At 36.2% G+C, this 22,038-nt stretch overlaps 1 protein-coding gene across 3 annotated transcripts; it reads right to left on the reverse strand.

Moving 5' to 3' along the window:
* Positions 1-1,339: 1,339 nt before the first annotated feature.
* On the reverse strand, positions 1,340-19,589 carry LOC103716852. 3 transcript variants are annotated; one of them, XM_008805030.4, is made up of 10 exons: positions 19,421-19,589; positions 18,012-18,163; positions 15,933-16,020; positions 10,157-10,406; positions 9,876-10,055; positions 8,936-8,989; positions 6,795-6,892; positions 4,387-4,509; positions 2,623-2,712; positions 1,340-1,766 (listed from the first exon to the last, which is right to left on the reverse strand). In XM_008805030.4, the coding sequence occupies exons 1-10, from the start codon at positions 19,472-19,474 to the stop codon at positions 1,632-1,634; spliced, it is 1,224 nt and encodes a 407-aa protein (XP_008803252.1). In that variant the 5' UTR covers positions 19,475-19,589; the 3' UTR covers positions 1,340-1,631. The 3 variants fall into 3 exon arrangements, with proteins under 3 accessions (XP_008803252.1, XP_008803254.1, XP_038978634.1); XM_008805032.4 differs by having other exon boundaries at positions 1,414-1,766; positions 18,012-18,116; positions 19,421-19,577; XM_039122706.1 differs by lacking the exon at positions 19,421-19,589 and adding an exon at positions 19,286-19,399 and having other exon boundaries at positions 1,414-1,766; positions 18,012-18,116.
* Between the last annotated feature and the right edge of the window lie 2,449 nt (positions 19,590-22,038).

Genomic DNA, 22,038 nt, shown 5'->3' on the forward strand with positions numbered 1-22,038 from the left:
AGTTCGGAGGCCGAACCCACGTTATCTCGCGACCATCGATCACGTTTCCCACGAAGACGCCGGAGTCGCAGGGAGCCTGGTAAAGGAAAAGAAGAGGTCAGCCACTTGCAGTTCGGGTGCGAAGGAGAAGGAGGGAACGAACGCCATGCACGAGGCCACGACGTCGGAAGTGGGAAACAGTCCTCCGAAGTGACATCCGGCTTTTCCGCACGTCAGTTATCAAGAGGTCACCCATGGGGAATAAATGAAGGGGTGAGATGGTAGCTGAGGGTGTAGTATTATCTCTTGTCTCTTAGTTGCATTGGGGGTTACTCTCGCCCGAAGTAGAGTATTTTATAGTTGCATGCATCGGGTTGCTCTCACCCAGAAAAGTAGAGCCTGTATCTATCTTTCCTAGCTTCCGAAGCCTATTAAAATAAAGATCCCTTCCTTTCTTCCCTTGCTACTTCTCCTTTCCTTCATCTGAGACGTGAAGGAGAGCTGGGTCCTATCACACACTTTGATCTTCTGAAGGGAAAAATAAAGTACACACCAACAATACTTTAACTAGGAAACATATGGCAAAGCAAACTATATATATATATATATATATATATATATATATATATATATATATATATATATTCTCACAGACTTATGCAGCGGACATTCAGCAGAAGACCCATCCACAAGTCCGCGACAACTAATTTCTCCAATTTCTAGGATCAAGTCAAAGGATGCAAATCGTCGAGTACAACATGCAGGATCAAATTTGCATACATAAGCAGGCACGCAAGATCGCAATAAATCATGAATTAGCATCCATGGCAGATGGTCTACCAAAATGCCAACACAAGTCAAATGAAGCGTATTGATTATTATTTTTCTTTCCAAGCAATAACCAGGATTTGAACCTGGCCACAAACCCTTAGGAGGTAAGTACCAACAACTGTGCTGCGAATCACGTCAATCTATTACTGCAAATCATCTCAGATACCACGCATACATCTCTTCTGTGTAATGTGGGGCACGCCTATGATGCAAAGGTGACATAGTGTCGAATGTGCACCTCTATAAATCTATCATCTGTTCTGAAAATGCATCACCTGTGTGCACACATGCACAAAGACGCACAGAGGTAATGCTCATGCCCATGGGAAAAAGTTTCTGTAAGGTGTCATCAGCTGCAATCCATTAAACGTTGAAAACAGGAGGTGAGCAATCCAACAAAACTGGGAGCCCCTACTCCAGAAGAATGGAGATGCAGGAACAAGACTGTCCAGACATGAGCATAATGACAGTAATGGTGAAGTGGATAAAACTCTTCATGCAAGAGGTAGGAAAAGAAAATTAGTTTTTCGGACCAAACACTGCATCCAATCCTGAACCTTCTGTTCGAAAAATCCTGAAGACCTTTTGTCTGCCACCAAAAAATATAGCAACTTCTTCTTGATGGAATATTATTGTTTCTTTGAATACTTCAAAGCTTTTAACAGCAGACTTTTCTAAGCTGTCTTGGATGTATCCCAAAATTTGTTGCAAGAACAACATATCGCCAATCAGTTCAAGGATTGACTCCACAAATAAGATTTAGGATTACAACATTACACCAATTATAGCAAAATTCGATGATGTAATTCGGTCAGATATACTCAAACAGATGGGGCATAATCTTTAATTGCTGCAGCCAGCTTTGTGGTCTCTTCTTCATTCTTCATCCTTAATAAGTATGTACGGGCCACGACATCAGTATTGCCAGCTTCAGTACAGTTGGGCTGCCCAGAACCCTGAAATGCAACACTTACCATCACATAATGCTGACTAGAGACTAATAAATATTTGCTCTGACCATATTTGGGCCAGATTGTGTCATCTAAATTTCAGTTTAAGTTGGCTTCAGGAAAGGATTTTTGACCTGCATACTATGCATGTTAAGTTTGGGTCAAAATCATGACACGTTTTATGTCATAGCATTGTCACTGGAATGGTCAGGTTGATTAAGATACCGCAAATGCCTAGTTTCATAAAGCTTAAAAAGTTTCAACAAGTCCTGGGCCTAATCCAATACGGTGCAGAGAGGATATTTACTGAATTGCCAAGATCCCAGCCAAATGGTTTCCAAATCTTGCATGTAATCTACAGGTTCTAGTGATTAAATTTGTTCCAAGTTATTGATTCAAAATTTTTAGTTCAATTCATCAACTCTTTAAAACAAAAAAACTCATTCAGCAATGATCTAATTAATACTTATATGGACTATCAAATCAAAACTAAAACATGGTTTATTCTTCAGATGGCTCACAAAACAAGATGCTTGGGTTAATCACTTGCCCTGAAACCAAGTTTTTCCACCCCATTGCCATGCGTAAACACATACTTGGGCCATTACCCGGCTATGGTCTCAGCAATTCGAGGTCCTAGGAGGGCCAAACTAGGGATAAGCCTGGCATATTTTTGCACAAAGTGGCTGCCCCAAGACTCGAACCCACGCCATTGCACTTGCCAACCCGAGCCTTTGATCATTGCACTAAGCAATGGTTCCTATGCCTAAATACATACTTAAAAAGGATATAATATCTATAAATCGACATGCTCATATGAAGCGACAATGAAATTATAATTCTAGATCTCAAGATAAGTTACCAAAATATGAAATATCGAGGCAATCGTGTTCTTTTGAATGTTCAGCTTTATGCCTGGATATATCAAAGCATTAAGCAAGATTTTACCAACCTGCAAAAAAAAGAGAGAAAAATTTAAGCTCAAGAAAGAAAAAAATATGGCAAATAGAGCGGCACAGAAGGCCCCTACTGGCCCAGTAGAACTGAAACTTTATTGGGCTTATATCATACAGTAGTCGTTAGTTGACACCAGTAGCTTACAAGTTGCAGTCAAGAAAGCCCAATCACGAAAAACAAAAATTGAACAGACGGTCCTCAAAGCAGAATATTAAGAATAATGCACCTACAAGTCTCAAAAATAAGAGCCATACGCAAGGTTGAATTGGATCAAGATTTTAACAATAACATTCTAAAAATTTCGCTGACTAATTCGAAGAATAGTTCCAAGCCACCTATTCCGTAGAACTAGGTTTTAAAGTTCTATCTAGTATTAACTTGTGTGGTGGGAATTACTAGGATTATGTCTTTTCAGCAGTTAAGGCATCATAACACATCAACTCCTATATAGTTCTTATGTTCTGGATCCAAATGCTTATTAATTTTTCTAATGAGACAAATTCATTTAGAGAATACCAACAAATTCCAGGTTTTGTTCATGTATTCTAGTCCCATGGGAAGCTCATATACTAGCAGGACTGTGAGAAGCTTGAGTACTCCCTAGATCCCAGCAGATGTCATGTAAGTACTCAATAAATAGGGATTACCTGATAAAAAGCTAATAAAAAACTAAAATTAAGAAAGGTACAGGATTGATGGTTGCATAAAGTAGATTAATCCCTATGAACCTTTTATAAATGCCTATAACCACATGATCCATGTGATGCCATCGAATTGGTATCTCGTGATCCAATATATATAAAGTTCGATAAATAAAAGCAAGTGCTTAATTATAAAATTATCATGTCACTTACCACATTTTCTTTTTGAGATTACAGGTCACATACAACTTATAAAATTTTAACTAGTTGGGAAATGCACATCAATCTAATCAGTGTATATTTCATCTAATACAAACTGACATATGGATGCTGAAGGACTTAGAGTTTGAGAGATTTTACTTGTTATATAGTAAAAGGGGAACTTTTTTTAAAAGTAGTTGCTTCACAACTTCTTGAGGACTAGGAAACCTACTCTTTCAAAAAATTTCGAAATTAAGTTGGTATAAACTTTTAATTTTATTTTAGGAAGAGCGGGATTAACTACTGATGCAGATTTATTATTACTTATCATTTTCATGAAAATCACGGAAAAGTTGGGATAATTCACTCACAACTCACAGGGAGATTGGGATCAACGCACCATTGAATGTTGTCAAGCATATATAGATTTTGGACTTAAATATAGAAAGAAGGAAAAAAGAAAAAGTCTGGGATTATAATCCAGATAATTGATCCTTAATCTTTCGATCATTTATGAGATCTTGATGCATTTGATTGAAAAATCATATTATTCCAACTAGATGCAGCAATTTGATCCGTACAAACTGAATATTTTATTTATCTACGTTAACCGTTCGTATACCTTTATTGCTTGGTAAGAGAATGCTATAAGTCATTTGTTGTATCTTATCTTTCTATTCTGCATTGAATATGGGAATTCTATACATAAGAAATCTAATACATGACCAATTTCAGAATTTAAAAGAAATATTACATAAAGTTCAGCCATAAAATCAGGATACTAATGATCACTTACAAACCCACAAGGATCAAACTAAAGAACATACATCATTTCGGATGACAATTGTAGGCTTTGATTCTTTTGTCGCTTTCTTGGCAGCTTCCTTGCATTTGATGGATAGCTGGCCCATGCCCATATCTTTCCAACCCTTCTCTGCAGGATTGTCTGGCTGAAAATATCAAAATATAAACAATGTTAGAATTAGGTACTGAGGTCCGAATAGATGAAATCCAGTAGCTCGATACAACTCACTGGATAAACCCTGAGTGAAAGACGTTATGTAGGCAACTCAACAACAAAAGGATGGTAATTTTCTCATGTTAATCAACAAGAGGAAAAATTCAATGTATAAACGACTTAAAGATCTCCTTGTATACCTTCTTGAGGATACAACTATGAAACTGTTTTGGTGCCTTTAATTTCACTTGCCTGCAACAGAACTTGCAGGGGTCTGTCTACAACTGCAGTCTCAACTCACAAGAATTACTGTTTTCTGTTTTTGATGCCTGAAACTATGGACAGCAAGTGCAATTGCTGTTTGGTTGTCTTATATAGAGGTTTTTCGCAACCAAAACAATTGACCTGGTAAATTTACTCCCTTTAGAAACTGTGAACTGTTAATTTTATTACAGCCGTGACCAACAATTTACTTAATTTTATTACAGTTGTGATCAACAATTTACTCTGCATGTCATTACTATAACCATATTATTACAGAACACATTATTATAGTATATATCATATTTTTAGCAATACTATAATACAGTAATAAAATACATTGATATATATCTACTCTGTACATGATATTATTATATTTATCAAATGTCTAAGTTATTATTATATCATACATAATGTTATCAACATAGCATATAATTGTATTACTATAATACAATACTTATTATCATATTCTGTTAATATATTTTATATATTAATTAAATATGGTCGCTTTATTATTTCTTATGTTATGAATATACGATAGTAATAAAAACTATAATGATATTAGTAACATGATAATATGATATAATATGTCAATAAATTATTATCTATTTTATAATATAATATATAATGCCATAAAATAAAGTATCACTGTAATATAACAATAAGTTTATGCTAATAATATCACAGGATTGTTGATAAGATAATAATGTCATATAATAATATCAGCATATTTATATATCATATTTCTTATGCTATATTTTATTATTTTATTATATCATAAACTTTATAGTACTATTTCAGTTGCATTACATAAAAGGGTATTAATAATTTACTATAACAATACTGTATTAATAAGATGGTCAATTTTTAAATAATAATATAAGGATAAATATTATCAAATTCATAATTATTAAGCCTGGATCATAGTTCAATCAGGTGAGGGTTCCAGGTCACTAGTTGGTCGGACCAGGTTTATATTAAATATTTTATAATTATTGATATGTTTCTTGTTTTGAATACTAACTAAATCACAAATATCTACATTCTATATTACTCTTTAATTGTGATATAAATAGGAAATAATCCAAAGTTATTTAATTTTATAAAATATAAATATAATATGAAAAAACATATAGAATTTACTGATATTTCATTGTTATAATATATTTTCAATTATTATAAATATTAGTTTTCCATAATGGGAGAAATTATAATTTTATGAAAAGAATTGACTATCTAAATTTTATAACCTGTACATAATAAATATCACATACACAATATTTTCTGTATCATATACAGAAAATATAGACAATAATATCTTCTGCAGCATATAATGAAAAATCATCACAATAGCACCATAGCGACTACCGTCTTTGTGGTTGGGAGTTGTTTGAGCGTGTGAGGGAACAACGGTTCGAATCCCAATCAACCCTTGAAGTTTTTTAATTAAAAACAGTGTGGTTGACCCAGGTGTATCTGCCCTGTTTACCAGGTTTCACAAAAACCAGCTGGTCCAAGCTGGTTCTTGACGGGTCAATTGCAAAAAACAGTCCCAACATGAAACCACACCGGACAACCGGTTCCCTGGTTTTCTTGTCCGACCGGCTGACCCAGTCTGGTTTCAATAACTACAATGATATTATATTAATAAAGGTATGTTCCTCGAGAGGATGAAAGGGGAACCCTCATGATGAGAAGCAGGTGCAATTCAGTCCGCAGATATGCTGCAACCACTAGCTGCAAGTGCACTCAACCAAATTTCTTGGTGAGTGGTTTAGCAACAGAACGACCACAAGTTGCCAGTCATTGCTCAAGTGAAGTGAATTGCAGACAAACACACCTACAAATGCCTGCCTAAAGTCACTTGCAGCAAATTAATTTGCACCTTGCTCGGTCTCAAGCAATTAAAGAGCCCCTATATAAAACAATGTAAAATTACAATACTGCAAGTGCATGAATCCAAGCTAGTAAAGTAATACAGCACTAGAAGATGATTACGGATAGCAAGATGAATACCTTTACATAAACCTTGCATTTGGCTTCATGGACAACAACAACTCCCTTCTCTTCAGTTTTTTTCAAGGACGGACTGCTTGGCTGCTCCAGATCATTTTCTACTCATCCACAATAAGAAAAATTAAATTGTAAAAATTATGCTTCATGAGTCTATATTTACATTAGTAAACAAGGAATACTCACATTATTTAGCAGAAAACAAACTAGCATGCATAAATAGATTAGAAGTTAGAACAGTTGAACTTGATGTTTGGTACAGTATAGATAACTGCTTCCCCAATTTGGAATCTTAAAGTTAGAAGAACAGTTATGACCAGCATTGGCACAAAACATGTTCAAAAACAAAATTACGCAAGTTCTCCAGATCAAAAGTAATTCTGCCAAAGATTGTGTGCAAAGAGATTCCAAATGACAACTAATAATGGAGTAAAGAGATTGTTTTAAAAAAACAAATTTCAGTTTCAATATATATGAAATATGTCCATATTTTCCAAAATGGAACTATACAATCAATAAATTGATCCAACAATTTAAAAGGAAAATAACAAAAAAAAATGTTTTCTTTGCATTTTTCCCCTATTTATCAGGTCAATATGACATAGAATAGATACTAATTCGAGAATATAAATTGAAATTGTTGGAAAAATTGACAGCATGCAACTCTATAATCAAAGAAAGGAACTACAGACAACAGCAACTAAAAAACCCACAACCAACAAGCTCTTTAAGCCATTTGAAAAGTAGCTTTTGTATCCTTCAGAATCAGAGTTTCATAAAAGGTTATTTTGAGGTTAATGTCTCTAGCACTCGGTAATAAAGCAATCGTCCAAGACTTAAAGTAAAATCAGTGGATGGATTGCTTCTCACAAAAAGAGAAGGAAGCTTTGGTTATCATCTAAGAAAATAAAGTTTGCCTGAAAGATCTAGTGTCTCTGCTTCAAAGGTTCTTAACATGAAATATGAACCCTCACGTCACCGCTACGACCTTAACGGAGGAGATGCTTCATGAGGTGTTAGTAATTTCAGGAGAACAGTGTTCCTTGTAAAAAGCACTAGCTTACCCATGCAGGAGAATGACAAAACTATTAACATGAAAGAACCTGTCTCCACATTTTATCTCAAATATACTAAAAACATATTTGTTACCAAACTGTGAAACTGAAACCCTCTTTAATTTATAAGTTGGTAGTGATCCCCAAACTTCATATTCGCATAATGCATGATACTCATCTCACCTAAGCCATTTTCTTGAAAACTAGTTATTCAATAACCATGACTTGATGTAGAAAAGATCAATTCTGCTAAACATCCTGTTTGTCGCTGCAAGAAATATAATAATCTTCACAGAGTTTGATAAAGCACTTCACAATGATTGCGCTACCCTTTTTGTTCTTCAAACAGATAAGATTGCGTAGGACCTACTCAATTTATGAAAGCAAACATATATTGGATTCCCTGTAATCAGGCAATGCTTAAATGATTCCTTGAACTCTTTACTGCTATACAATTCAGGCATCTAACTGGGGATGGAACCATGATTTGCAGTACTGGTTTCGGAACCCATACCAGTATCATGCTGGTCTGGTATAGTGTTGATATCGTTTGGTTCGTAGTATCGACACTCGAGTACCATCAATTTGCTATCAGTACATTACAATATGACATGTATGGGGTGGTATAGTCCGATACTGCAAAAGTGCAAATTATGGATTTCTTTGAGTTTCACTAGATAGAAGTGGGGCTTACAAATTAAATGTAGCAAAAAATACAACTTTAGATATCTCTTTGGCTACAAAACTTTCCAGACAATGCATGCAGCAAAAATCGAACTGGAGTCTACAAGGAAATCGTGTACCATGAACATAGAACTAAAACAATTTAACATTTTACTCATATGATGGAAGGAAAATTCGATGTACCACATAATATTCAAAAATAAACAATACCATAGATATGACTCTCCATTTGTTGTTTAAACAACAAAACCCCAATCAACCCATTGCAGGATTCAAAATCAGACCTCCTCAATATAAAATGGAGAACTGAACCATTGAAACAACCAGCTAGAGACAAGCCTCATGATAATCAAAAGCACCAATTATACATAGTTATCCTAAGAACATAGTCTTCCCATTTCTTACCTTCATCTATATCACCTGAAGCTTCAACTTTTGGGGTAGCAAAACTTTGACTTCCTGACAAAAACAACAGATAAGAACTATAACTCTCTAACCCCCAAGAAAAGCATACAACAACAACAACAACAATTGAAGTCTAACATGAAGGATGTGGCACAATCAGGTCTACAAGCTACCTCAGCAGTCAAATATGCATGTAATTTCTTTTAAGACACCTACATTTGTCAGTCTGACATGCCATGAATAAGTATTTTTTGTTTCTGATACTCTTAATCTCAGATATCCACTTTGCTTTATGATAATCCAAAAAAATTAGTACAGAACCATTAAGTATTACAAAAACAGTTTTAAAAATATGCAAGTGTGCACAAACAGGACCAAAGTACCATCTGTGAAGCATGGATATGGCAAGACACCTTGTAGATATACCAATATGTAAATGATACAGCTGTGATACAGTAATAAATAAATATAATTTTACATATACGTAATAAAGCACCCATAAAGCATTACAAGTAACTCCATGCTTCATACAATAATGCCAACATCCACAAACTGCATCATTTAGTACTACTTAAATCCATAGAACATAGTTTATACCACCCCATATAATATCATCAACAGCATAACTATTATAGTTTATACTCTATATAAAATCACCATCCACCATGCCCATATTCTTGTTAACATTCATGAAAGATCATTAAAAAAAAGATAAACTTCTTCCCTCATCACCAAATGTATCCAACAAGTACCTGGAGCCTTTTTTTAGTTTTAGAAAAAAATTGAAATAAGTATCCAAGGCGTATCCTAGCTGTCCCTAGCAAGTATACATATCTGACATGTATCAAATATAGATACAGCATGCAGCCAGTACTATCCATGCACCCAAGCTATCCAAAAACCATGCCTCCAGTATACAATTACAAAGACAGTGACCTACCAGGAAAAGTTGATGTTTGACTAAAAGAAAATAGACCAGAGCTTTGTGAACCCGAGCTCTGAAAGCTTGAAAAGCTCGTCCCTGCAGCCTGTTTCGTGATCCCATTGTTTATGTCAGAGCATACTGTGGGTTTACTGTTCTCTGATACAACCACCAAATTCTTTTGACTACTTGGAGAACCTGCAGGTAGTTGTGTATTGGTAAGAATCATATAAGAAAGCATAAAACACCATTTAAAAATTGTACCAAGTCTGTCAGCAACTAGAAGTACCAAAACATACATGTAGAAGCTGGCAATTGACTAAAAGAAAATAGACCCAAACTCCGAGAACTCGAATTCTGCAAACTTGAAAAGCTAGCTGATGAATCTTGTTTTGCAAACCCATTGTATTTATCATGGTGTGAATTGGGTTTATCATTCTCTGGTACCGCTGCTGAGTCTCTCTGATCACTAGAAAAAACTGCAGTTGATGTACTTCCTGATTTTCCAGCACTCGCCCTAAGCCAATCCACGACATCCTTGAACTTCTCCTGAAATTTTAAAAATAAATGATGTAAACAAGGAACAACTGTGTTCACATTCTAATGTTCGGGAGAACGTGACCCAGCATACACCAATATCATACTGCTCCATCTCTCAATATATAAGGAAAAGGTTCAGCAAATGAATCTATGCCAACTTCACCATGAGTTGGAACAGGAATGAACCATATGATTTAGATCTTATATGTCAGTCAGATCTTTTATGATGATTAATACTCTACTTCTTTTTTGAAGATTCTAGCATTTCATATTCTACACGCAAACATCCAGGCCTGCCTGACAAGAATTAGCCAAGCTCTCACTTTTGGGGCTTTTCAGAACCTTGCATCTGAAAATGCACTGCAGCTCAAATTGCAAGCAGCGGGAATTGCATGTAATTCAACACGTTGTTGAATCTACTCTGTTTGAAAGGCTGTAGCTGGAGATATTGTAAGTTGAAGGAAACCATTTAATTACATGAAATCACAGGAGATGCAGTTAGCCTACAAATGAGGTGGTGAGCTTACCTGCATTCTGGATTACTACAAAATATTCTTTGTGCACTTAATTAATTTATTTTAATATGATTGTGCAATGATAATTTTATATTTACTAAACTTGCTGCAAATTTGAGATTATTCATCCAATAATAAGTGTTACTGAAACTTAAAAATGAAAATCAGAATTATAAAAATACAGTTTGCAAGGAAGTTTCAACTAAAAAGTTAGTCCTTTCAAGTTCAAAGTTCGAACAATTAAAAATAATAATAATCTCTAATAGAGGCATCTGTATGTTGTCCAAAGAGCTGTTGGACATGAAATGAGAATGTCTCAACTCTCAAGTTCTTCAGTCAAGAACTTAACAACAATTTTTAAAAGCAGTATGGAACAATAATCGCCAAAGAACAAGATTGCAGCAACTAGTGACAAAGAATAGAAATAAAACTACAAGACTGGATTTTAGCAAATAATCTGACAAAACCAACAATTAGCTCAAGGAGTATCATAATTCACTAATAGAGTAACTATAGGGTTCGTGGAAAAAATGAACTTTACCCAAACAATGAGAAGAAAAAACTGAGAAAAAAAGAGAGAAGAGAATAGGAAGATTGAGGAAAATGCAGATCAGAGGTATGATAAGAAAGCAAAATGCAAAAGAAACTCTATGCATTGTCAATATGAAATCCTTAACCAAAGAAAAGAAAAATCAGGCAAAAAAAAGAGAAAAAGTTCTGGCCTGGTGACCAAGGGGGACAGAGAGTGGACCACCAGGTTGATGATCTGTTAATCCTCTCTCTGTGTGATCAGCCAGGCAGCTGGCTTTGGGAGAGATGCGAGGCAGGTGGGGCACATCCTCCACAATCGAGGTACTAGACAGACTGGGGATTTGTCCGAAGGGCGCTAATTCTGGCAGGAAAGGAATCAGGAAGGGAGATCGCAACAGAGATCTAGCCAGCTGTGAGGGGTTTAGCAGGAGACAGTGAGGAACCAAAGGAAAAGGGGTGAAGAGGTTGGGATGAAAGGAGAGTGATGGCATGGAGAAGAGGAAGGTGGGGACGAGGGGGGCAGGCACTGCATGGATGAGGAAGAGATCTCAATCAGTAAGCCGCGCTCCCTTCTCTCTCATGGATGGATGGGGTGAGGTTTCAAGTGGAGTAGGAGGTTTCAGGTAGAGCGGGTGACTCAAATTGATTCGGTATGCTCCAGCTGCTGCAGATCATCCCACAATCATTTCGGCCACGGGTCAAGTTGCTGCAGCTCAGGCCTAAGCTGCAATCCAGTCTTCTTTGCATCGTGAATTATTGCATCATTTGAGATGCTCACACCAAAAGGGCTAGACCCAAGTGCAGCTCAACCTGCAAACAGGTGGAAATACAGCATTCCAAAAGGGCCCTTGTAAGATTTACATGTAATATGGAAGACATACAGTGTTTGTTTTTCCACAGACATCGAAACATTACACCTCAGCTTAGGAGGAAAAAAATCTTATGTCTCTACAGTTTCCGCCTTCTGAAATTTCTCAATTATATAAAATTACAAAAACATGCTTGTTATCAATAAATGTGCAAGAAATGTATTAAAAGGGAATTAACTTCAAGTTACATTGCTGATATTATTGAAAGCTTGCCTGTATAATTTTTCAGCAAACTTTAAATACCAGACCAAGTGATCGAAAATTTCAACCAATCCCACATCATCAAAACTTCCTTTAGACTCTGCATAGGGAATAGCTTCAATGTTCACAAAGAATAACCAACTTAATTAGTAATTATGCCTTGAAGTGAAATTGTATGATGGGTAGCCAAATTAATAATCCATATTATTCATCATGATCTAAAATATCATTAATAATCCATATTATTCATCATGGTCTAAAATATTTTAACTATGTATAAACAGAAATTCAGATGTCTTATAGGCATATTACCTATCTACAAACAATCAAATATATGGTTTTCCAATAACACAGAGAAAAGATTTACATACATCTATGGTTGTGAACTAGTGCATGTATATGTGGAAGTATGTAGAAGTTAATGAACATCACCAATCATCAAATCTAATGGCAGGCACAACATATGTTACAGCACAAGGTACAACTAAATTAATTAAGCAATGGAAGCACTAAAGCCATTCCCATAAAAAAATCATGGTCACTTAAGAATTCCTATACCATATATAAAAGTTTTATAGCCTACTTTACACAAATTTAAAGAAAATATGCCTTTATGGAGTTATAGCTGGTTCTGAGAGGAAAGGTGGGAAAGAAAACCACAATTTCATCTCTACTATACAAAGCAAATGCATGAAACCAACTTCCTAACTTCGACAACAGATTGTCATTATTCAAGGTAATTAATTAACTAATCGCCTTTATTCTTTGGGAACTACATCTCCATTTGCTCAAAAGCAGTATTTTATGTACCGACTGCACCAACAGGTGCAGGCATACTATTATGGGTGGCAACGGTCAAGTCGGGTTTGGGTCGGGTTGAGATCACATATCAAAGCCTGTAGGGCCTGACACAAACCCAGCCCAACACACAGGCCGTTCAAGAATGCCCAAACTGCCAACCTGCTAACCTGTTTTACTCGGCCCAAGCCTATCTAATTTTGAGTTCCATATTTTAATGGGCAGCCTATTTTGTTGTAGTTTTTTGATTAAATCACATGACATAACAAAGTAAATAAAATAACAATATAAATCATTGAGACAATGGCTCACGTTCACCCCACAAATCCATCAGTTAAAGAGAGATAAATATAAATGCATAAAATATTAAAATAACATAACATATCCCCCCAACCAGGCGTGTTGAGGGGCCCTAATCCGAATCTAAACTGACCCACACTGGTAGCTCAAGAATGACTGATCCATGCCCAACCCCGAACCCAAAAGGTCCAGGTGAGACAGGTTGAGTCCAGGCTTGGTCAAAAATTACCACCCCTATAATGTAACATACCAACATGGAATCTCCCATACCAAGCAAAGTTGTCAAAGGCTCAAGGTGCACTGGTTGATGGCTTGATGTTCCCATACAGGAGAGAGCAGAAACCCACTACACCACACCCTAGAGCTCCATTAAACTCCTTGAAGTTCCTCTTCCCCCATTTTCCCTTACGGAATCAGCCACTCAATTACTTTTCTCTCAGCTTATTAACTGTGGAGCTATGATCAATGGCTAAGATTCATTTCTGCACGTCTAATCAAGAGATGAAGATTTATTTAAGACAATCACACTTTTTTTGCATCTTAGAGCCTCAATGAAGCACATGCCCATAGGATTTCCATGCACCTCTCTAAACGGGCATCTCCTCACTCCAGGCAAGGCACTTGGGGTCGGCTTCACTTATGCCTTGTGCCTAGGTGCAATTTTCACCACTATATCGAGTGTCAACAACAAGGGACGTACTACACTGACACTTGGTATATGAAGGATCAGTTGGGTACCAATATGAATACAGAAACCGCGGCTTAAAATTTTGCTAAGATGCACAATTATTCATTCTATGCTTGTCAAACATAAATCAGCTTTAATATAATTTAATATCTGATTACCATACATAAATTGTCAATCTTCGTAATTGGCATTTTACTCATTGCCTACTCTCCTTTTACAATTTCTCGTAATGTGCATTGCACAAAAGGACTACACCTCACAGTAGAAACAATAAGGTTTCATACAAGTAATCCCTAGACATAATGGAGTTTCAAAACCATTGCACTAGAAGATTAAGGTATCACTAAAGTCCTTAATATTCTTACATCAATAAATGATATAAATTTTAGTTACCTTTTCATACGTTTATACCAACAGCACTATTAGTACAAACGCAATTACAACAACAAAAAACAAATTCTAGTAGTGATATGCTGGTAGTGATCCTTACAAGTCTATATAATGATTCAAAATAAGAAATATTCCCTACTACCAATAGCTGCAACTGTATAAAAACATATATAATAACATAAATAATAACACAATTATGGCATAAATAATGTCGCTTCGGTCAATGAGGATAACCTAAAGATGTTGAGGACCGTAGTTCACATTACAGAGCAAATAGAGTTTATAACACAATGTAAATGGAAAGAGTGACTCATAAATCAAACTCGTAATATTCAAATCAAATGAAGAATTCAGAAGGGGATCTTATAGTTTAATAGTAATCTTTTAGACCTAAATCTAATTGAAAGAAGTAAAATTAATGGTGTCATTTGCTAAGAACAAATTATGGCATGAATCAAATTGAAACAAAGAAAAATAGTGTGATTACATGATTTACATATAGAAAATATTCCAGATCAACCAAATGACCAGCAGATAACCTAATATGAGAATTTGCTTAACTTTGGTAGATGATACAAAAGAATGACGAAGTGGATGGAATTAGGGAAGGGTTCATGAGGGGCGCCTCCAACTACTTAGCATATAATGAATGCCAATATAGCTTATTTCACACGAAATATAGATTGGTTGACTATTTGACTAGCTTATCTGGATCAATTAGTTAAGTGGCAGGAATACCACATGGATTTTAAATAAGTACCTTAAAGATTAGAATGCTGAGATGGGGCAAGACTAATAAAGTAGGGTTCCCGATCAATATATTAAAAAAATATGTGAGAATTACACTGGTGCGAAAAATGTATTTAAAAGGTTCGCTCACATCGCACAAAAATCCAAGACCAAATTTAGTTTTACTGGAGAAGGAAAAGACATAATAAACTTTTGATATAGAGGTATAGAAAGATATAAGAATAGTTGCTGAGATAAAACAGAAAATGGATGAGAGTTGATGCCATTATAGCAATTATGCTGATGAACCAAATTGGTGTATTAAGGCTTAACAAGTGATCATCATCTGACTCTATACGTGGATATTGTAAGAAAGAGAGACCCTTGTAATCTAGGCACAAGATATCAACATAAATACCATTTTAGACAGCTATATGGTAAAGCATTTTTACAATTGTCAACATATCACAATATGCATGTCATGTTAAGTGCAATTGTATGATAAGGAGCTTACCATGATGTGTGATGCATGAGATAAATAGTCTTTAACACCATCTTCCCAAAGCTCATCTGGATGATTTTGCAACTGTAACTGTATCCAGCTGCTCACATTGAATAAAAAGATTCAATAAATTTCAAAGAAGCTCTGAAAGAACAAAGTTACAAGATACAGACAGACAAATATAGATACACACACACCCATCTCTCTGTTTTATGTACATATGTATGTATTTATAGGCCCACAACACCAGGCATCATTATGGCTCAATTAAACATAAATAACAATATTTAAGAACTGAATTCTATTCAATAAATGATATGACTAGTCCCCAAAAAGAAGACTTTTAGGATTACACAGTTTCCATAATGTCACCAAAAAAAGGCATAAAAGAGTAGCAAAATTGAATAATTGCTTTCAGCTTATACATATTGCTTTCAGCTTATATATATTGCTTTCAGATATAGATATGACCATCAATTCTCAAAGAAGGCAAAGAAATGCAATACAGATATCAAAACTTTGATCATATGGAATCAATTCAACGACTATTTGTATATTTAAACACAAATGTGTCACTAAAGTTGATCAATTTAACAGTTCATCTTCCTGCACACTTGTCTTATATAAGCCATAGCCATACTAATATTACCTTTTTCCTCCAAAGTCCCTGATGACTAGCCCAAAGACCTCCACGTACCCAATATAATTATCAGAATAACAACCAAGTTAATAGCATGAATTTTTCCCCTTTTGTGCATGATTAAGCACATTCAAATGGAAATATAACAACAAGAACTAAACTTTGTTTTTCCTTTTGCCCATGATGAAGAAATACAATGTGCCTTTTACATACAACAGATGTCATTTGTTTATGGCCAAAAAACACGCCCACAGGCTCGTGCAGGACGTGCAGCACTGCTCTTCCCGGCAAAGCCTACCAATGCCACCAACCCGTTCGTGCGTTGGCGGCCCGTTGCAACGATTGTAAGCAGCATGTAAGTGGGCATGGCCCTTCCTCGCAGAACATGCATCCAGGCTGCCCAGGATGCGAGCCCCTCGCACACAGGGGCGCCCCTCCTTGCCAGTCGTGATGTGAGCCACATGTGCACGGGATGCGCGCCCAGGCCAGCCACGACTGCAATGCTCCTTGATGCAAGATGACACATGAATAGCACTACCCACACACACTAATCGTGAATTCCCAAGCTAAAACCAATAAAGTTGACAAAAGTACAACCAAATTTTTCCATAAACTGCCATGAAGCAATATTTATCACCTCTACTGAGCAAAATCTCTCCCCAATTCCTTTATGCTGTAGTCATATATGTATCAGAATTCTACTCTAAATCAGACCTCTCACATCTTATTTTTCCTTAATCAAGAAAGATCTGGTCTCTATTTAAAATGGTTCTATGAAACATGCAATGGTAACAAAAACAGAGCCACAACATGCTTTCACAGAAGATAAGCACAAAGTCCTGCTTTCGAGAAGTCCTCTCCTTGCAATAGCAAAGAAAAAATCTCCTAGCATGGACAACAACAAGGTTCTTAAAAACAGCCTCCTAGATGCCTGGACAACCCAATAGCCTAACACTGGGCCTTTCAAAGCCTTCAGGGGGGGCAACTGCCTAGGAGTATAGGTAGGCACCAAGGCACAAATGTGTTGCATCATTTTTGATATTCTTACATAAAGAATTTCCCCTGTATTCTCAGATATTAAACAAACATGTTTACTGGTTTACTGAAAATGTTGTAGGCAAAAACAACACAGTCATATGCAAATAGTAGAAATAGATGATATTGATGTTTGAAACACAAAATAAGTAATGACAAAGCCATATTAATGATGACAGCTTTACCATTACTGCCTTAAACATGACACCAAAAGACAACCAAACACCAGATTGAAAAGTGAAAAAATATGCTTTCTTGTATATAGTGGTGTCGAGCCAAAGTAACGACCAAAAGATGAATAACATGTTATAATATATATACATATATATGTGCATGACGGCATGTATATGAAAGAGGGAGAGAGCTAAACATAAACTATGAGCATAGAAAATAAAAAGAAACAAAAGAAAAACGACCTGGCAAACTGGGTATTAAGAGCCCTCACATGCTGGCTAGCCAATAGTGCCCGTTGAATATCTAATGGTGGTCCTGCCATCAGATGCTGATGGGAAGACTCCACCCTGTGAACATCAAAAGAGGGTGCGTCCATTACTCTTTTACTTGGTAGCTGCATCATTTTAAGAAAATGAAAAGAAAAATGCTTCACAAGCAAACCCAAAAGCACATAAAAATTATTCGGAAAGAAAAAAATGCTCCACAGTCAGGAAAAGCAATCCTTTCATGACAATAGTAGCAAATCACCAGTATGAATTATATAACGTATGCATAAAAAAATCTAATTTTCACCACTGAAAAGAATAGCAAGTTATGGAAAGTAATCTGATTAAGAAGTATCAGAAAATCATAAAATTCAATCATAATGCCTTCAAAGTACCAATAAGAGCCAAGTAGATATTAACCAAATTAAGTTGTGTATAATTTATAAATAAAAGGAGCTTCAAAGCATTTATATATTTGTATTACACAAAGAAGGGCATATGCATAGACTTCAAAAATACTTCCAACTTCTCTTTAGAGTAAGCATTTTTTTCAATACAACATCTTCTATGATGTTATAAATCAATGAAAAAGTTCGACAGTCGCGCACTTGAAAAGATATGATGAATTTAGAGAATGAAAATGTCCTCAAATATAAGATTTACAACATAACTCAATCAGCAGCATGGTGTATCTACTGCAAGCATCGAAATCTAATTATTGCCTCTGTAAGACAGATAAGGAAAAGTTATGGAAAAGTTATGGAAAACTGTAGATCTGATGAACAAATCAGTAATTCATGCAGTTCAAACAGTGCCTGTGAAGTATCAACTTCTCTAAATAAGAGCATCAATTTATATTAACATAAAGAAGGGCATAGGCATAGGCTTCAAAAATATATTCCAACTTCTCTGATTTTTTTTAATACGGCTGCTTCGATGATGTTATAAAACAAAGAAAACTCAAGACAAATCGACCATTTGAGAGAAAATATTGAATTCAGAAAATAAAAGCTTCCTCAAACATAAAATTTTCTTTTCTTGGAACTCTATATTGAACCATAAAAGATAAAAAAAGAAATCGTTATACGAAAATAAAACAGTCTTTGTTCACCGCCAAAACAAAGTATGTCGTCCTCCCGAATTAACAAACATCATAATGTTATTGTTCTAAAGCAATCAGAATTCTAAAGCAACTGAATTTTGGCCCAAAAGCCTAAATTGAAACATCTAGGAGAGGTTCCCCAAGGCACCAGAATCCCATTGCCACACGGCGTCAGGCCTCGGCGAACACAACACCAATGGAACAGCAACGGAGGAAAGCTAGGGTTTCCAGGTCCATGGAAGAGAGAGAAGGGAGCAGAAGTCCAGAGGGGAGAGAGACGTACGACGGAGTCGGGAGCGGAGTCGGAGAGGAGAGGGCGCTTGAATCCTCTCTTCATCGTGCGAGATGGGGGTCGAATCCGGCGGCGATACGGAAAAGTGACGCCGATACCGAAGAGAATCCCTAGGTGCCGGAAGAGAGAGGGGGAGGAGGGGCAAAAGCGCTCACGCCGATACACTGCGCGTGAATCATATACCGGCACGCAAAAAGCGGTGTAAGTGGTGGGCCCGGGCCGAGCAAAAATAATGGGCTTATGAAACGGGATTCGCTAGCCTTTGGGCGCATCCAAGCTCATGCCAGGCTCAAATTTAAACTTACGCCGTCCATTTATCTTATAAAATTTAGAAAGCATACTTTGAGATCATTTGATTAGCGATTTTTTTTTTTTTTTTTTTGATAGACGCAGATGGGCTACGCTCTCTCCCAATACTCCAAATAGATAAAGGCTCATGAAGATTATATGATATTATTGTTGACACAATATTAGTAACAATGCACATTAACAGCTTTTCTTATATAACTTCATCAACTTCTTTTCTGCATCTTTACTAAATTTTGCTTCTAGCTATATTATAATGAAAGTATCTTGCATCTCAATTTAATCATGAATATTAGGGCATGATTGGATCAAGCAATCCAGCCAACATGACAACAGCATTAGGCCTGCAGTCAAATCTCCAAGAGTCTTTTAGACCATTCCATTAGACCTGCATTTGGTGTTGGCAAAAGGAATGAAGGTTAATCATGAATGATGAACTCTATGCAAAGTGAAACCATTAATTCTAATAATCATCATGTAGCTTGACACTATTACCTGTCTCTTCCCACCACTGAGGAGGCTTCCACGTTCACCAACTAGTGTGTCGTATCCCTAAATCAAATAGATGGTTTTATAATACATACAAAGATGGAAGAGAAGGGGTGACGAGGATTCCAAAATGTATGAATCTGATTAGTATCGACCTGAGGAAGGGATACTATGAATTCATGAGCAATGGCAGGCTTTGGCTGCCTTTATTATGTCATCTTTGTAGGCATCCTCATCCGGTAGCCCATATGCTCCAACCGAACAGGACTGGATCTCGCAACGGAAATTTATCAAATTGTTACAAAAAAAAAAAGCATTAAAAAGATCTAATAAAAATAAAGAAGGAATTTATCAGGTCTCGCAACTAGAACCACAGCTATTAGCTCAAATCCATTGATCGATTGATTGTGCCAAAGTTAGTCGGTTTACCAAACTTCATCAACCTCCTACTCTACATAAAGGTTGCTCCTGTATATTATAACGGACGGGTAGAAATACAATTCTTTTATTTTTTTCTTCTTCTCCAAATATTTCAATATGGTATGAGAGCCACCGATCACGTAACTTGTTGTCGTCCTCTCTTCTACTTTTCTGTGGTCGTCGTCGTCGCTTGCAGATTCGCTGTTTCTCCTGCCTCGTTTGGGGGATAGCTGGAGCTTCGACCTCGGCGGCTTTCAAAACCTCCTTCTTCTCATCTAGATCCTCATAAAATTCTAGTTTTCTTTCTTTCTTCTTTTTCTCTTTAATTTTTTTTTTGTTATTTTTTCATTATTTTTTGTTTGACTTTCAATTTGAAGGTGATGCCGCCGGCCCACTTGGATCCTCATGGCTATAGTATTTTTTTTAACTCTAAAAAAAAAATAGCAGCGGCGCGTCAAACTATACCGTTAGAAGCTTGGTGAATAAACTTAGCAGGCGCGGTTTTGCTCCAAACCCTAACAGCAGCATGTCCAACCGTACCATCAAAAGCTTGACGAAGGTAAACTTGGCAGGCGCGGTCTCGCTCTAAACTTCAGCAGCTCCTACTCTTACTCTAGATCTAGTACGTTAGTTTTTCGGTACATTTGTGATCTAGTTTCCACGACTGATTAGCTTACGGACGTTTTTACTAAAGCATATCCTTCAGGCATCTTTTGATCTCTTGTTTCCAAACTGAAATTGGTGTCTACTTTACCATGTTGAGTTTGAAGGAAATGTTAGAATCCATTAATTGATTGATTGTATCAAACTTAGCCGGTCTTACCAAACTTCACCTTGATTGATTTGTGATTGATTGTGCCAAACTTAGTCGACCTTATCAAACTTCATCAACCTTCGAGTCTATATAAATGCTGCTCATGTACATTGTAACAAACAAGCAGAAATACAATTTTCTTCTTTTATTCTTCTTTTTCAACACTCATCTGGTAGCCAACGGATACTGAGAACAGGACTGGATCCTGCGACGTAAATTTATCAAACTGTTACAAAAAAAAAAAAAAAATCTATGGAATGAAGGAATGGTTAAGCGTTAAAAAGATCTAATAAAAATGAAGAAGGGAATTATCAGGTCTCGCAACCAGAACCATAGCCATAGGTCAGATAAGGCATAAAAAATGTACTAAATTGACCCGTGGACGTCCAAGACTGACTTGATTCACTAAGGACTCAACCCTAGCCTGTTCTCTTTTATCAAATGTACGAACTTCTTCCCCTGCTATAGTTATGTATACCTCAAGTTGGCTGCCAATACATAATATCTCATCTCAATACTCTCTGTTTTTCTGCACTGGACAAAGAAAGGTTATAGATAAGTTTGAGTGGAACAACATCTT

This window comes from Phoenix dactylifera, chromosome 2, assembly GCF_009389715.1.
Source record: "Phoenix dactylifera cultivar Barhee BC4 chromosome 2, palm_55x_up_171113_PBpolish2nd_filt_p, whole genome shotgun sequence".
Lineage (NCBI taxonomy): Eukaryota > Viridiplantae > Streptophyta > Magnoliopsida > Arecales > Arecaceae > Phoenix > Phoenix dactylifera.

What these genes read in the sequence shown, in the direction of transcription:
- LOC103716852 (XM_008805030.4), bottom strand. Translation starts at nt 19,474, where the DNA reads ATGAAGAGAGGATTCAAGCGCCCTCTCCTCTCCGACTCCGCTCCCGAC. An exon ending in ACTCCGCTCCCGACTCCGTC is followed by an intron (nt 18,164 to 19,420) that starts GTACGTCTCTCT and finishes AAAATGATGCAG; the next exon opens with CTACCAAGTAAAAGAGTAAT. An exon ending in CCTCGATATTTCATATTTTG is followed by an intron (nt 1,767 to 2,622) that starts GTAACTTATCTT and finishes GTTGCATTTCAG; the next exon opens with GGTTCTGGGCAGCCCAACTG.